Here is a 17689-nt window from a genome sequence, read left to right on the forward strand (position 1 = left end):
GAAGAATAAGAAATCATAGACATTTTGTAACTCCTTAAAGTAATAGCACTGAAAACTAAAGTGTGTATCAGTCCTTAGATTCATAAGGAATAAGCAGTTGCCAACACAATGGAAACTAAAATTTCTACAGCAGAATGCATATACTTAAATCAGTGCCTCAGGAACTGGCTGTCAATTCTAGAACAATTCATGTCTTGAATATTTATTACAAAAATTTACCTTGATGAAATGCAACATGGTAAGGGAAAAGTGCTCATTGCAAAAGCAGCAGTAGACCACCATCTCAATAAGGGTCGACAGGGATCCAGTTAGCTCCCTTAAAGCATGCATCACCTTTGAAAGGAGAGCAGAGGATTATTATTATTATTTAAAAAATCAGTAGACAGTACAACTTGGCAAGCATTTCATTACATACTTATCTGGTATCTCTTCACAATTTGGGATGTAGTATTGTAGTTGTAATAACATCGTTTCTAAACAATGTTGTGAGACTGGATTCTAGACCAACTTGATTAAAGCTTTCATTTAGTATTATATTTAACCCATCGTAAAATAAATGTAAAATAGATGCTTACCTCCATTAAATAAGGCTTCCCCTCAGACAGGAATATCAAAGCTTCTACTTCTTCATGAAGGGCCAGGAGTGGCCCTGAAGTAGTAATGCTAAGGGGCGAATGCAGAGCAAACAAACCAGGAGCTATAAAGGAAGTACAAATATAAAACTACACTTGGTCCTGAGAAACACTGATGATAAATAATAATTTAAAAATGATCCGGGGTGGCAAACATACTGCAGCTGTAACACACGGCCATCTAGCTAGGATCATCAAGAAAAACTGGGAAGACTTACCTACATTCCTCTGTGAGGAGACATCCGAATGCAAGACAAACAGTGCCACAGTATTATGGAGAAAGCCAAATTCCCGGGCTTGTGCCGAACTCCACCTGCGGTTCTGTTTTGTTAAGAATATACCAAGCATCATATAAGCACAAATAGCTCCTTTAATGTATCTTTTCATTCATAAAGGCATATTATCAAAGACTGGTTCAGCCAGGCTGAATGGCAAGAGCATGCTTTCAGAGTGATTTGGTGACTGTGAGGGATGAAAAAAGCTACCACAGCCTAAATAAGTAGCAGTTGTTCTCTATTCAAGATGAGCGTAAGCTACATCATCCTGAAACTCCAAGTAGTTCCAAGAGAATGGGCAGGCTGAAAGGCAGATAGATTAGACTTTCTAGCATAGCCAGTTTCCAAGCTATGTATTCCCTTAAACTGTCAACACCTGACTGAAAATACCATTCACGGGCATAAAGGGTAGTTCAAGAAGTAGAAATTCAGAATCATTTAAGTTTAACTGTGCTGAATCACATTTATCTGACAGTCCCATAATTAGCAGTTAGAGGTAATTTAGGCCAAACAGCTGTCATACTTTCCTAGTTAGGGGCTACTTCTGAATGAACAGAAGCTGTAATTGCAAGGTGACGTTGCCGTTCTTGGGGAAAAACAATATTATTACAATTCTTGCAGTCTTCCTGCATTCAAAAGAAGCAGTGATTGTGGCAAAGCCTGCAGAATGAATGGGTCTTCACAAAGTCCCAACAATTAGATTTACTAATAAGCTTATGAACTAGACTAAACCACACACTCTCTCAGAGACTGAAGTGTTATCTCTACATTCATACCTGGTTATTCTGCCTGTTGGGACCAAGAAGGAAACGGATCATATGACTCAAGGCACTATGCCTGAGGAGGAGATCACAGGCTCTTATACCCTGCTGTAAAAGACAGGAAAAAGAGGGTTATATTCTAGAAAGCATGGAGAGACTGCACAAAAAGGCTAAACATTATTTATTATTGATCAAGCATCTACTGTGAAATGCTTCTTAAAATTTATTCCATTACATTTAACTATGTTGATCTCCAGACTTTGAATGGTTCTGTGACACCAAACTACCTGGGAATTTTTCCTTTGGGTTCCCCCCCCCCATTATTAGCTCAATAATAAGAGATCATTGTGATTGATCTGCAAGAACTGTAACATAACAATTAAGAGGTAATTATAATATAGCACCTATAACTAAAATCTACTTATTATACTGTTCTGTGAACTACTGTGCAAAGAATAGCAAAGGGTGGCATCTGAAACAGCATCAACAGTACAAGATGAGGTTAATGCCTGTACGTCTTCAGACTACTTTAAATTCTTAGGCTCAAAAAGAAATCTGCTTCCTTTCCAATATCAACTGGAACTGGTCCTGGAGAAAGGAGGAGAACCATTGTAACATGATATCTCCCACTCCAACCCCCTGAGCCATCCCAAAATAATATCATGATTGATGGTACAGAAAGCCTCAGAAAGATCAAGGAGGGCCAGGATGGATGCTCTACCCCATCCCATCAGAAGTCATCCACAAGCACAGCCAATGTTGTCTCAGTACCATATCTAGGCCTGAATCCTGACTGAAAAGGCTCAGATAATCCACTTCTCCAGGATCCAATCTGGGTCAGTCCCCGGGACCAGAGGTTTAGTCTTCTGAGCTTTCGGACTCCTGCTGGAGCCCCTATCCTCAAGGAACTTAAAAGCTTGGGAAACGGCCCCTCCTCAGTCAATAGTAGTGCAGCACAGCCAATGGCTTAATAGCCAGCCGTCAACACCCCAATCAACATCTAAAAAGCCACACACAACAGGCACCGTATAAATAGCACACACTGAATAGCCCAAAGCACACACTCCGCTAGAGAGAGGTTCTCTGAGGATGGGCTTCAGCATGAGTCTGAAAGCTCGGAAGACTAAAAACCTTTGGTCCTGGTGACTGACCCAGATTGGATCCTGTAACATTATCCTGGGACACATACATTCACCTTCATTTGTGATAATCCGCTTCTCCCGGAGCCTTCTGGCACTTTCTCAAAAACCTTCCCTCGGAGAACTTTGAACTTCAGTTTACTTTTCTTATGGTATAGGCCAGGGGTAGGCAACCTTGGCTCTTTTATGACTCATGGACTTCAACTCCCAGCTGTGCTGGCTCAGAAATTCTGGGAGTTGAAGTCCATGAGTCATAAAAGAGCCAAGGTTGCCTACCCCTGGTATAGGCAAGTAGAAACTTTGTATACGATAGAGAACTTCCACTTGGCAAAGGACAGCTTTTTTTTNGGGACTGGCCTAGGGCAATTTTTAAGAGGGGTTTTTAGAGGGGTTTTAATCATATTTTAATCAGACAATATTTAAATATTTCATTTTAATTAATTTTAATTTTGTAATTGTTATTGGTGTTTTTAATCGATTGTCAGCCGCCCTGAGTCCGCGAGGAGAAGGGCGGGATATAAATTCGAATAATAAATAAATAAATAAAATAAATAAACACCCCAATCAACATCTAAAAAGCCACACACAACAGGCACCATATAAATAGCACACACTGAATAGCCCAAAGCACACACTCCGCTAGAGAGAGGTTCTCTGAGGATGGGCTTCAGCATGAGTCTGAAAGCTCGGAAGACTAAAAACCTTTGGTCCTGGTGACTGACCCAGATTGGATCCTGTAACATTATCCTGGGACACGTACATTCGCCTTCATTTGTGATAATCCGCTTCTCCCGGAGCCTTCTGGCACTTTCTCAAAAACCTTCCCTCGGAGAACTTTGAACTTCAGTTTACTTTTCTTATGGTATAGGCCAGGGGTAGGCAAGTAGAAACTTTGTATACGATAGAGAACTTCCACTTGGCAAAGGACAGCTTTTTTTTCTTCTATGTGATACTGCAAACTTTTTGTAAAGTAGCTTCATTCTTTCATCTAATTACAACAATCTGAGAAGTAGAATAGTTTTTTTCCTTTACCTTTTGTACAAAATTGTTGAACAAGAAGAAATACTGGGCACAATTTTTACAGTTCTCAGGGACATCTTTGTCCAATAGACTCAGCAACACTTCTATTAGCTGATGCAAGCTTTTTAGCTGTCAAAAAAGCAGAAGTTAAGAAGGGCTTTATTTGAAATTATCAGTTTAGTAATTTAATAATTCAGGTTTGCAATGAATATAAAAAAACACCTGAAAGCAAAAAAAAAAAAAAAAAAATTCCCCCAAAGTTTGCAACAAAAGCTGACACTTTCTTAGAGTCTTAGAAATCAGACAGCATCAGAACAAAAAGACTGGTCATATGTAGGTTTCAATATACAGAAAGTGTAGAATAACCTCGGTTCTGAGCAATGATGGAGTAGTTAAATAAATCACTCAGTAGAAAGTCTAAACCAGGGGTAGACAACCTTGGCTCTTTTATGACTCGTGGACTTCAACTCCCAGAATTCCTGAGCCAGCATGGCTCAGCATGGAAACCTCTCCCTTTCTCCTCAGCATGGCTGGCTCAGGAATTCTGGGAGTTGAAGTCCACGAGTCATACAAGAGCCAAGACTGCCTACCCCTGGTCTAAACAAACTTGACATAATTTGGTCACAACAAGTTTCATATTTTATACCTTTATATTTTTTTAAAATCCAAAAAATATAAATTTAATACTAAAATTGATATTAAGAGCCCCGAAAAAAAAAAAAGAAAAAAAAAGAACATCCAGTAATGAAGGGCAAACATTTTCCAGCTTGTCAAATAAGCAGGTTTGGTGGTTGGGACATTCTCAGAAGGGTCCCTCTTGCAGATGTTGCTGCTTGAAGAGAGAGAATAATCTTTCAGTTAGCCAGGGCATAAACCAGCTAACACTTTTAGGATTAATTTCAGGACCTTAAATTGTGCTCGGTAAGCAAATAAATGTAAAAAGCCTCATTCTCTGGCCTCTGGAGCCTGACTAAACCTTGACCATTCTCTATTATAACCCTGCAACCTGAAAGACGTGAAACAAGTTTTTAAAAGAATCATAACAGGTGTTTTCATAAAAAAAAATATCTACTGAGTTTAAACATTACATTCATAGCAATTAGAAATTATATGATTCTTGTTAACTGATTTCAGGTGAACAAATGATAGAAATCAATAATATGCAATGAGTAATAGAGCAGTGTGTTATCTGTACATTACTGACCTTTTCTTGATGAAACAAGGCACTGTCTAAGGTTTTTTCAAGGATTGTGGCTACAGCAACTCTCACTTCTCTTACACTGCATTCCAGCAGAAACGTTCTGAAAAATACCCCATCATTGAGAAGTGAATTCTTTCATGCTCTAATTTAAATCATCATTGCTTTTTTTTTCCTACTGGGAAACCTAATATTCACATGCCTTTGAGATTAGAGAGACTAGATAAGATATTGCCTCTTGGGGTATCTACAAACCACAGGCTTGCTGATATCTCTGCACATAGTAAAGGGTATTTTTTTCATAGCTATATAAATAAGAGCTATATAAGCAGGGGAAGACTTGTGAACTGGAAAGAAGGATATGATGTCATGGAATCTTATCAAACAGATTGACTTACTTAATAAGTTCTCGTCCTTCAGCTTCAACTAAATATTCAACTAACCACTGACAAGCATCAAAACTTTTAGAAACTAAAGCATCAATAGTTGCAATCCATTCTTCTGTATCAGTCCTTAAAGGAAGCAAACAGAGGAACATTGGTATGACCAGAAAAGAATGAGTATATGTGTATTCTTCAGAAAAAGAAATTTTAAATAAAAGGTCACCTGAGTTTCTTCTTTGTTCGCAGATAAGTTTGGAACAGAAATTGGACTGCTAGTTGTAAACTCACTCTTGCCATAGACGGATAATGGGTATGTTTCAACTTTGTCTAGACAGAGAGACATTAGGTTATATAAGACTGCATTTCAGTTAGACTTCTTAAACACAATTCTTAGAACTATAAGTTGTAAACGCCAGTTTTAACAAGAAACTGTAAAATGAAAAAGTTTCTCTCAAGCTACCACTCAGGGAAATAAATGACCTCCAAGCCAACCTCTTTCTCCCCATAACCAGTGACTGAAACTATTCACTACTAAACAATACTTCCACTCTCTAATTCTCGCACTGGTTCAGAAAAATATGATATTAAATAGTATTGTTTCTGTCATGTGGCCACACCTGAATCCAGATGAAATAAATATCTAGATAAATCAATTTCTTTAACATGCTCAACAGTTGATCCCCTCCATTCTCTCACCAAACATCCCTACAAAAAGAAATATTTAAAATTGGACAATAATTATCCAGAATAACTTGATCCATGCAGGACCTCTTTCAAGCCTGTTGGCACAACCCGTCCAAAATATTGATAACTTATGAGATCTGGTGAACATAGATCTCCAGACCTTTGAAGGAGCCTTGATTATGCTAAGATAATTCTAGAGGCTAGCCCTGTCCACCTTTTGGGAGTTCACAGGGTAGTATATCCGATGTTGCATGGAATTAATAACTGAAATATTAAATTCACTACTCACGGCATTTAACGAAGCTAGTGACAGAACAAAACTAAAATAGTCACTGCAGTAGACATCCCTGTTCTTCATAAATTTCAGGTTTTCATCTCTCACCATCTGAAAAACAATATGTACTTGTAATAATCAGTATCAAGGAAATGTTTAAAATATGATACTATAAAAATATGATACCAACAAAGATGGTTAGGGGACTGGAGGCTAAAGCATATAAGGAAAGGCTGCTGGAATTGGGTATGTCTAGTTTAGCGAAGAGAAGGACGAGGGGGGACATGATAGCAGTGTTCCAATATCTCAGGGGCTGCCACAAAGAAGAGGGAGTCAAGCTATTCTCCAAAGCGCCTGAAGACAGGACAAGAAGCAATGGATGGAAACTAAGAGAGAAGCAACCTAGAACTAAGGAGAAACTTCCTGACAGTGAGAACAATTAATCAGTGGAACAACCTGCCTCCAGAAACTGTGAATGCTCCAACACTGGAAGTTTTTAAGAAGAGGCTGGACAGCCATTTGTCTGAAATGATTTAGGGTTTCCTGCCTGAGCAGGGGGTTGGACTAGATGACCTCCAAGGTCCCTTCCAACTTTATTATTATTATTATTATTATTATTATTATTATTATTATTATTATTATTATTAATTATTATTATTATTATTATCATCATCATCATCATCATCATCATCATCAATATAAGGGAGTACAGGGTATTCAGAAGCTATATATACATATATTAGAAATCTCAATAAAAAAAAACCACTTTCTTATTTTATTCTGCTTCATACATGCCTAAAAAGCATACCATTTCCTTTCACAATAAGCTGGGTTATGCAAGGTGCTAAAAAGGAACAATAAATGAATCTATGTCTTCCTCCTTTTATCATATGCACTCACACTAACTTTTGTTCTATGTGTTCATACTTCTGAAATATATTTTAATCTTTCATTCCTAATTAAACTAGATCTTCACTTTCCTGCATGTAGTTCTTTGGTTTCACTGCATGTTTTCCAAGGGCAGAAAGTTATGGAGAGGTATCATAAATGGTGTTGGCATAAACAAGATTTTGTTTAGACTAAATAAAGTTTCTGATCTTAATTATTCTTTCAATTTTACTTCAGATACTCTTTATGGGTCATTCTCCTTGCCTTCTTTTTCTTTCTCATTAACACAAGATTCTTGTTTTATCAAATGCTTGGAATGGTAAATGCTTGGGACTGCTAAAGAACTGTAGCAATATCATTTATAAATAGGCATGGATTCTTCAAACAGCAACTTAAAGTATGTTCTTTAAATTAGTTGATACAAGCAAAGTCAATTTTTGATAATTAGCAAAATGTAAATTTCTATTATTTGTTGGTTGTTTCAGAACTGAAACTACTATATAAAGGAATACTAATTATATATTTATACTTCAGCAAATGACCATGAAAATCTAACTTTTTAACAATGTATCCATCTACTGTAATAATGGCTTACCTGATATATTCGAACTGGAATCTTCTCCACAAATAAGCCTTTCTTTTCTCCCTTTTTAACCAATTTGGTCAAAATGGACAGACGATCACTACTAGGTCTGTGGGGACGTGGAGACGATTGTGGTGAAATATCTGGAGAAGATGGGGCAGACCTGAAGAAAATGATATTACAAACATAATTGTCCATCAGTTTCTATACTTCAAGTTTAGTGTACATCCTGCATTGTACATTTGATTGCACGGCTTGTATAGGTAAATATGAACTCAATTCTGTCATTATTCATGTATTAAATACTTATCTATTATACAACAATCACCTCTTCGCAAATTTCTTAAATGAATGTGTGAGGTCTATTTCTCCATAAATAAAACTGGGGATTTATTTGAGGTTAGTATAGGATAGGGGGTAGGCAACCTTGGCCCTTTTATGACTTGTGGACTTCAACTCCCAGAATTCCTCAGCCAGCGTGCCTGTCTCAGGAATTCTGGGAGTTGAAGTCCACGAGTCATAAAAGGGCCAAGGTTGCCTACCCCTGGTATAGGACAAGAAATACATATTTTAAAAGGATAGAAATCTAAAGCAATGGATAAAAACACAGATTCACTAATGTGGTCAACCACATTTACAGCTGTGGCAAAAACTGTTAATATAATTAAGTATCATGCTGGGAATCACTAGCTGGCAGGAAGCCATCTGTCAAATTAAAATAATGCTGTGATTGGCCGAGGATTCTGATGGCTAGACCTATGGGTTTTAGATAGCACTCAAAACTTGCTTGCTTCCTCACTAGGAAGAAAAAAAAAAAAGCTATATAGAAACATTTTTCTTTTCAAACTTCTCTTGGCTTTTCCCAAGCTCTGAACATGTTGCAACTTGTCCTGGGATTATGTATAGTCAGACACAGGCTCAAGGATACTCTTCTAAATAGGTTTTGTTCTCTATGGACAGGATAACCTTAATTTTGGAAAGTCAGAAGTACTGAAATTTTGTACACGAATCAAATGCTGGATTTTAAAGGTAAGAAAGCTTACAAGGAGAGATCCTCAGCTTCTTGACGCACAACACTGACTCGACTTTTCTTTGGCAAGACTGGGGAGTTCTGTTCAGAGACTCGTTGATAGAAGAGCATGTAGGCATTCCAGTAGCGACGGCGAACATCAGGATATGGGTTTGCTGAAGAAGGAAGGAAGGAAGGAGTGAAGGACGGAAATATTCTGATTGGGAAACCTGATTCCAATAGTAAGAGTACACCTTAAGTACATTTTCATAAAGTAGTTTATGATAGTAATTAAAGCGGCTGTAGTAAAAGCACTCGAATAGTTGTGTGTCTCATCTGGAAGGGACTAAACAGAAATTTGTCTTCCCCAGTTTATTCCTGAAGTCCTATTCATCTTGGCACAACCAATGCTATTAACTTACTTACTAAGATTTCTAGGGGGAAACACCAAGGCAAGTAATTTTACATTGCTCAGCTGGCTATATAGTTTATTCCATTTTTAACTCAGAACCATCTGTTATTTATTAGTGCTTATTTTTATGTTATCTATTCCATAAAATGAATTAGTAGCCTAATTAAAGTATATGTAAGTCAAATTTGTGAGTTTCAAGATTTGATTAAAGTTTTTTTCAAATGACTGCTCCTAACAAGTAGATTAAAATATGCTAAAAACATTTGTAAGAGATAATTAAAATGTAGGCTTATACTTACATTGATCATAAACCTTTGGTCTGTACTCTCCTCCAAAACATTCATACTCCAAAGTTTCATCATTAAGTTCAAATTCTTCAACAACAGTGTCATTAAATTTATACCATTTTCCTTTCGCACTTCCCCTGTGGTTACAGAAAAAAAACCCACCCCAGATTACATTCATTTTTGAACATGGTGTTTTAAATGTTTCAGGTGATGCCTTAAAATAAAACTTTAGCACAACTTATATCTTAAATGCTATTTTTTTTTACTTTTCACTCCTTCATCCCCAATCAACATTCATCAGATTTATTAAGTCTTTGGAAATTTTGAAGATTACTTTTATTATTTGTTGCATTTCTGGTGTTTCTGGAAATCTAGGGATTTCTCCGAGTCTGTCAATAACCCTTTTCTATATCTATGTTAGTTCGCATACATAACAATGGCACTCTGAAAAAGAGTGTTATATATATTCTTCCTGTCTTCTGTTAAGCCAAGTTTGCAAAACATATCAACATACAAATATTCTAGTTTACCAACATACACTGTATTTCATATCTGCTTTTACATCTATAGCTTCACAAACAGTCCTAGGCAATCAGTTTATGGAGCAATCTGTAAAAGGAAAAGATTAATCCAATCTGGTGGTATTACTTCAGTGAGGATGTAAGTTTATAAAGCTTGGTGTGCTACATAAAAATGTTTGCCATCAAGATTTATAATTCAACACCTGAATGATAATCTAGCTTTTAATCTAGCAAATCACCAACTGACCACTCCGCATGAGAATACAGTTATTTCCAATTACCTCCTATCTTTTATAAAAGAATAGTAGTGGCCTGCATGGGCTTGACCGCTGTGCACAATTACGCCAACTAGTTCATAGTTTTCTGAAGGAGCCACTTTCTTCTGTGGAGACCCTTTGCATCCCTGATCTAGATTTCGTCCATTGTCACCAACTTCTGAAGAAGAATCTTGGCGAGCCATTCCTGAAACTGTATAGGGTTCCATATTCAGCATCCAAGGGAACTGTTTAAAATGAAACAGATTAAACTTAAAGTACGTTGCATGTTAATAAATTTTCTTCAATTATACAAAATGTATAAAACCTAGATTTTTATAAATTTATAAAACCAAGATGAAGATAGAATAAAATAAATTACTTTATTGGTTGGGTAAAATCATAGCATTTTCAGTTTCTCCCGAACTCTGCCTAGTTTTTTCAAAAAGATCCTTTGAGGAAAACTAAAAATTTTAACTTTAAAAAAAAGCCATAATGAATTATGTTATATCTATAGAAAAAAAGTTATTACATTTTTTATCCTCATCGTCATCACCATATATCTTTAGGTAGAAGTATTTTTTACCTTTAACTTTACTAGTCCATGCACCTATTTTAATATAGACAGGCTACATGTATAGCGATCATAAAAACAAAAACTGTGTCCTTAAAAAGGTAGACAAATGTAAACAAGATAAGCTTACCTTGATCTGTTCATCGTATTTTATGGAACGTCCACTTTCCCAATCAAATCCAAATCTCATGAGGTGTATCACTAATACACTGGGTAGAGCTTTAATGCAGGTCCGTTTCACAGTGGTTCTCTTAAAAAATAAACCAAAGTTTCAGCTAAATACTTATTTTGGTCTACTGCTTATCTATAGGAACTTTGTTACTTTACTCCTATAGACCAGGAGTAAATTTTAAATTTGTTTCACAAATATTATAGCTCATTCTGATAGCATTATCAATCTAGTGACACTACTAGAGAAACTATTTTCAGTTCCTTTTTACCTTGAAGCAAATTCAGCAAGCTATCCTTTTCAACAGTGTTGTTTATACTGTTCTTTTTGACAATGCTAACAATTTTACATCATTTTCTGTACAAAGTAATCAAAAAGTATTTCAACAAGCTCTTTATAAATACAGATTTAGGATAAGTTTCATGGCACGGAAAATATCACATGAAAATATAAAATTAGTATTTTACAAGAAAAACAGGAACTTTCAGAGAACCAGTAAGTGGCTCTGAGACTACATGATTCTCCAAGTTGCATATTGCAGGATAAAGTATTACATTTTTAGTAGGTTTTTTTTTAAAGGGTACCAAACTACAAAAATATTCAGTGTGCTAATTTCCTTGCATTTCTTTTTCCCTTTGCAGCATTTTTAAAGAAACAGTTCTTAAATTCACTTTAAGTCTTTAATATGTCTACTGAAAATGTATACATAAAACAATTATTTTCATTTGGTAGGAAACCAAAATTAATTCCCAAATATAAAAATGAAATGAAAAATTGAAGATTTTTAGTAATCATGGCAACAAAGTTAAAAGTGTTGATTTCTACAAATTTCCAACAACTAGAACATACATAAATATAGGATTGCAAAGAAAGGACACAAGCTATAGCTTGTAAATGGTCTTATGACAACGTTTCATATTCTTTTTCAGCTTGAAAATCAGAGGAAAATCTTGAGGATTCACAATTATTCAAGATAATTGTAAGGAAAAAAAATAAGGGATTTCTATACATATTATCTTAACCCTGAAGAAAGGTTGAATAAAGATTTAATTAAAAAAACAAGCACATATGAAGCATATAAAGCTAGGAATAGACTCAAAATTTCTCAGAACACTAATGAATCCAGAGGGATCTCTTCCCATAGAAAAATCGAAGTACTTTAACTCTTAGATAAAGTAGAAGAATTACCTTTTCTTTACATTTCTCACAGTAGTATGCATTACTTCCTTCCAGGATCTCTCCTCTAACAAACTGATCCAGTGAAATTTCTAGACTTTGACATGAAGTGACCCCTAAGTTGAGAGCCATAAAGGCTTCCTCTCGTTCATACCTACAACATTAAGAAAAAGAATAAAATATTAAGATTTTTAAACAAAAACTAAGAATTCACAAATGTACCCTATATGTCAACAAAGCTGTAAGATTTTGTCTATTTCAGTAACCACCTTTATCATTTATTAAAAGTATAATAAACCACTGAATTGTACCACTTGTATATGGCATGCTTTTTCTTTTCTTCTCTAGTTTTTCCTTTTCCCATGTTAACATACCTAGACAGGAAGTATGCAGATCCAGGATCTGTATACATATCCTCCCCCACCTCTATCTTAATTCTAGAAAGTCCAGAAATGTAACAGTTTTGGATTGGTGTATACAAAGCTTTCATTTGATACCAATGGTAAAGTGCTAAAAATAGTGATTTTTGTGTTTGCCATGCAAAGGCTTACAAAAGTGGATCTCTTTCTTCACCTATAGATTTCACTTTCAGTATGCCGAGAGGGACATCTACTTTATCTTACGACACCTGATCTTCACTTACCTGTGAGGACAATCCTTACAGATTTTCTGATCAGAATATATGCCCTGAAAGGTGTTTTTAAAGATCTGGTCTCTTCCTATTTTCTGTAAGAGATTGAAATGCCAATAGCAGATTAACTGTGCATCAGTTGAAACAATGAACTGAATTACTATACCAATGTACCAAAAGTGTAATTCACCTTAAGGTATTCATCCATTTGATCTATAAGGCTGGTGAAGAATTCATAAGCATCTTGCTGTTCACGTACATAAAGCTCCTTATTCCACATTTTAAAGATCTATAAAATACAGATGCAATCCACTCAGTTAAATGCTTCAAGATCTATAAATGTCACTAGAATGCACTAAGTAAGTAAGCCAATCTAAACAGGAAGAAAAAGGTGCCTTCTTATCTTTACCCAACTCTTTTTATAAGAAAATATACCTTCTCTTGAGAATACTACTTTGGATTCTCTTCCTGAGAATATTACTAAAGAGACGAATGCTATTTGAGTCCATTACAACTGGAAGGCTAATAAATTTAAACAAACAAACAAACAAACTTTAGGATTCTATATCACTGAGAGACTATGAGTAGGGCTAACTAAAATTAAATGGGAATCCTTTTTTCAAAATGTTGTGATCTAAATTATCATTTTAAATCATGATGAAAAAAGAAAGAAGAAAAAAAAGGAGTCATGCTTAAAAAACAGTAAGTAATACCTTCCAGAAGTTTTCCGGTATGTAATATTGCAGCTTGCTTTCCATTAAATAACCAAAGAGGGACTGAACTTGATAGAATACATTGTCATCAGGATTGTCCATGTTATCATCAATTGAAAGCAATGCCTTTAGAAACAATTTTTAATAGTGTTTATTAAAAGTGCAACAATATTTATTTGTATTCATTTGTGCCACTAAAGCGACTAATAATAATATTCCGGTACAAACCTTTGGATCCGCTGATAACCATTAGCTTTGCTCTTATTGTTATCAGAAAATCATTAGTTAGCATTCACATTAACATTTCGGTGACAGAAAGAACCTTTGTTCTAAGTAACATGGCTCTGCCTCATTGTCATCTGTTTCTCATCCTAAGCAGTTATGTCATAATCTGTTAAGAGGTACATCATCAGCTATCTTGGATTAGTGGTTTTTTTTAATGAAAAACTAAATCCATGCCTCACACCTTTACTGCAATCCTTGACAATCAGCTCAGGAAGGGACATCATCATTCCTTATGAATGCCCCATATTTTTGCATAAATTTCTCCCAATTTGGCATTTATTCTTCTCCATAGGAGACCACTAAATCCCAACAGGCATTTAAAAATGAAATGTTTAAAAGAGTATACTTAAAAACTCTCTGATTCTTATTTCAACTCTGCATAGCTTCCTTGTCAAATTCATTCTACACAAAATAAAATAAAATGATACTGCTTGCACTGTAGTCATATTGAACAATTGGAGAATCAAATTTAATTTTTCTGAGTCTTACTCCTTACCTCAGCACTGATTCACATTGGACTATCCCAGGGCAGACCTAGTCTGTTAACTAGTTGTTAATATGGGTCAATTTCAAGTTGCTGCTTATCATCATCATAGATTTATATGTCAACTCTCCTTCCTTCCCGAGAAACTTCTATGTATATAATCAACAGGATTGCTAAAAGCATTTTTCACAAGACTATAAATAAATATTACCTCAGGTAGACCTGGCTGCATATACAGTTGTTGGAAAACTGCATTCATATAACAGGTAGCTCCACCGTTCTTTAGCCCCACAAATCCATAAATAGATCGACCATCTACAGGTGGGAGATACTGAGGATAAAGAAGAAAAAATTGTAACATAGAAAAATAGATGTAATTTACGAAGAACTAATGTTGCTGATTGAAATATTTGCTTTAAGTATGGAACTTACCCATATTGATTTTGCTCAATATATATTTTGGGTAAACCTCTGAGTAGTATTACTATTTGCACTAAAGAAAAAGCCTGTTTACTTACATCAAATTCCTTGGAAAGAGCTGGATCAAGCTGGTGATGCATAGAAAGCAATTCTTTTGTAATAAGCTGAAGATTTGAGGGTGAACTATCAGCCAACATTACTAGAACTTCATATGCTGCTAAGCGACTATTCACTGTGCTGCATCTAAAACAAAGGACTCGATTATTCATAGCCAATATTCAGCTGTTAATACTTGTAAAATATAGTAATCTGCTTCCAAAAAGAATCAATTGAGGTTTAGTGCCTTTCTGTGCAAAGCAATTCTAAAATCATCTGTTTAATTTCCTGGATGAGTTAAAGCTATTATACTGTACATGCAGACAAAAGAGATAGTTGTTTTTGATTCCATTTTATAAAGTAATATCTGGTGGAGGATGTAATTAAAGGTGGACAATCTTTATTGGGTCTTGGGCTACAGTTACCATCTGATTCTGCACATTTGATCTCAGAAATGTGGAGGAATTGAATTCCATACCAATATTAATAACATTAATTGATGACTTGGTCTTTTTCAGTATGAACTGCTTGAGTGATTTGTCTAAGTCAAACTTGATGGAAATTATCAAGATGTCAAAAACAGTACCCTATGAAGAGTTTCCAGGGTGCTCTGGAAGCTGTATTTTATACTGTGAGAAATCTAGAAATATACATGATGATTGCAAATCATTAAATTGAAGTAAAATAAATTACTATTTAGAAATAGCAATAGATTTGGATAAATGAAGTGACTTAAAATTGAGAATGTGGAATAAAACAAATCTTTAAAGGTTATTTCTCTACACATCCAGAAAATACGACTTATTTAGCATACTACTAATTTATTCAATCCTAAATATTTTAGGTGGATTACATTCTAAGAAGAGAATTAAAAAAGTAAAAGCACAATTAAATCTAACATCAATCTATATGAGTAATAGGACACTAAATGCATTACAACAGTCATTCCACATTCCCTCTACATAAAATGTAGAATATTGTTGCTTGGTTCCCAAAGTGTAGCAGAGGCACAAGCAGGCTATCACAGCTAAAAGAGTCCTCTCTTCTGACAATCAGCTTAACTTCATTCAGCAAAGGTATTTATTAAGGTAAGTATATAACAATAAATGACCCAGGATTGATTTATAATGATACCATGAAGCTCCTTAGTAACTTTCTTGGGGACATTTGTATTAGATTAGATAACCTTTATTGTCATTTTTTCCTGTGGGCACAATGGCACACATTAAAAATGAAATTTAGTTGCTTCCTCTCAAAGTGTAAACATACTATATACATACTATAAAACATACTATATACAGCATGTGTATAGACCTACACCCTTACATATAAGTAACATATAAATATAAATATTTATTTTAGTTACTTGTGAATGATAGGAAATGCAGATATTTAAAAATGAAAAAGCCCCACTTTGATTTACACTTGGACAGATCTGATCAATCAAGTAACATAATACCCCCTCTACTCCCTGTACACTATTCTTTACTATCACCAATACACTAATATATGCTTTACTTTGGGTGAAAATCTTGCTGAGTAGCAGCAATGCTGCCAACTGGAGAATGACTGTTCAGGATAATCCTGGATGCTCGGAAGAGGAAGTCATCTAACAATGGTTTGATCAAAGATGAACCTATGTAAAAAACCAAAACTATTATTACAGTTAAGAATTAACATGCTTGCAGAAAGCATTTACAGAACAGAATGGTATGTTGCTAGATACACAGGTGATCAGAGAACATGTATTTCTCGTATATGTATATGTACATATACATACATACATACATACACACATACATACATACACACAGACAAAAACACAGAAATAACTGAACAGAAATAAATTTCTTGTTTATATTTGATTTAAAGCGCTGTGTTGATCGTATCATTTTACACACCGTGCTGAAAAAGTAAAATTCCCATACAGCAGCACTCTCTGGTTTGGTAAATAAAGATTTACTTGCAAGCTTCCACATAATCAAAGAGAGAAGCAACCTAGAACTAAGGAGAAACTTCCTGACAGTTAGAACAATTAACCCGTGGAACAACCTGCCTCCAGAAGCGGTGAATGCTCCAACACTGGAAATTTTTAAGAAGAGACTGGACAGCCATTTGTCTGAAATGATATAGGGTTTCCTGCCTGAGCAGGGGATTGGAGTAGATGACCTCCAAGGTCCCTTCCAACTTTAATAATAATAATAATAATAATAATAATAATAATAATAATAATAATAATAATAATAATAATAATAATAATAATAATAATAATATGTTCCAAAAGAGAAAGATAGTACTGATAGTAGTAGAATGTCATAATTTTTAACTAAAGTTGTATTTACATTCAACTTTGCAAAAGAGTAAATAATTGCAAATTATAATGCAATTAAATCATGAGTTGTGGAAAGTAATAGTTACCTAGCATTTCCTTTTCTGCCCCACAAAGTGAGAGAAGAGTCTTAATAAGTCTTAAATGTCCTGCCAATAACACATTGTCAGCTTCACTGGTTTCACACTCAGCTGCACGAGTAGGTTCAAAATTATCCAACCAAGTGATTTCATCCTCCAACATGACAGCTGGACTTATCTTTAGCTGTTCCATTTCTGAAGCTATGTGATAATAACCAAACGAAGGAAGGGCAGAAGGAAAATATTAAGCATACCACTATATTCAAATAGTCCAAAGAGAAACATAATCAAAATCAACACTAATGCTAATTTAAAACATGTGACATAAAGCAAGCATTTAATTTAAAAATTAACCTAGTTCCTTCTCCTTAAAAATGACAAGCTTGAGATCTTTAGATAGTACAAGCTGCAA

The 17689-nt window shown here is 35.0% G+C and overlaps 1 protein-coding gene across 1 annotated transcript in view; it reads right to left on the reverse strand.

Moving 5' to 3' along the window:
• Positions 1-17689, reverse strand: part of USP24 (ubiquitin specific peptidase 24) — a 78971-nt gene that overhangs the window by 9079 nt on the left and 52203 nt on the right. Inside the window, exons 39-60 of the mRNA XM_029283976.1 lie at positions 17287-17478; positions 16387-16504; positions 14871-15015; positions 14564-14683; positions 13584-13709; positions 13061-13159; positions 12883-12965; positions 12252-12393; positions 11025-11144; positions 10348-10568; positions 9558-9682; positions 8881-9022; positions 7850-8000; positions 6382-6477; positions 5632-5735; positions 5424-5537; positions 5032-5128; positions 3840-3956; positions 1684-1776; positions 851-953; positions 576-697; positions 220-333 (exon numbers count right to left, since the gene is read on the reverse strand). Coding sequence (XP_029139809.1) covers positions 220-333; positions 576-697; positions 851-953; positions 1684-1776; positions 3840-3956; positions 5032-5128; positions 5424-5537; positions 5632-5735; positions 6382-6477; positions 7850-8000; positions 8881-9022; positions 9558-9682; positions 10348-10568; positions 11025-11144; positions 12252-12393; positions 12883-12965; positions 13061-13159; positions 13584-13709; positions 14564-14683; positions 14871-15015; positions 16387-16504; positions 17287-17478 — 2744 coding nt within the window. The remainder of the gene's footprint in view (positions 1-219; positions 334-575; positions 698-850; positions 954-1683; positions 1777-3839; positions 3957-5031; positions 5129-5423; positions 5538-5631; positions 5736-6381; positions 6478-7849; positions 8001-8880; positions 9023-9557; positions 9683-10347; positions 10569-11024; positions 11145-12251; positions 12394-12882; positions 12966-13060; positions 13160-13583; positions 13710-14563; positions 14684-14870; positions 15016-16386; positions 16505-17286; positions 17479-17689) is intronic.

Source organism: Protobothrops mucrosquamatus, unplaced genomic scaffold, assembly GCF_001527695.2.
Source record: "Protobothrops mucrosquamatus isolate PMUCROS unplaced genomic scaffold, P.Mucros_1.0 scaffold304, whole genome shotgun sequence".
NCBI lineage: Eukaryota > Metazoa > Chordata > Lepidosauria > Squamata > Viperidae > Protobothrops > Protobothrops mucrosquamatus.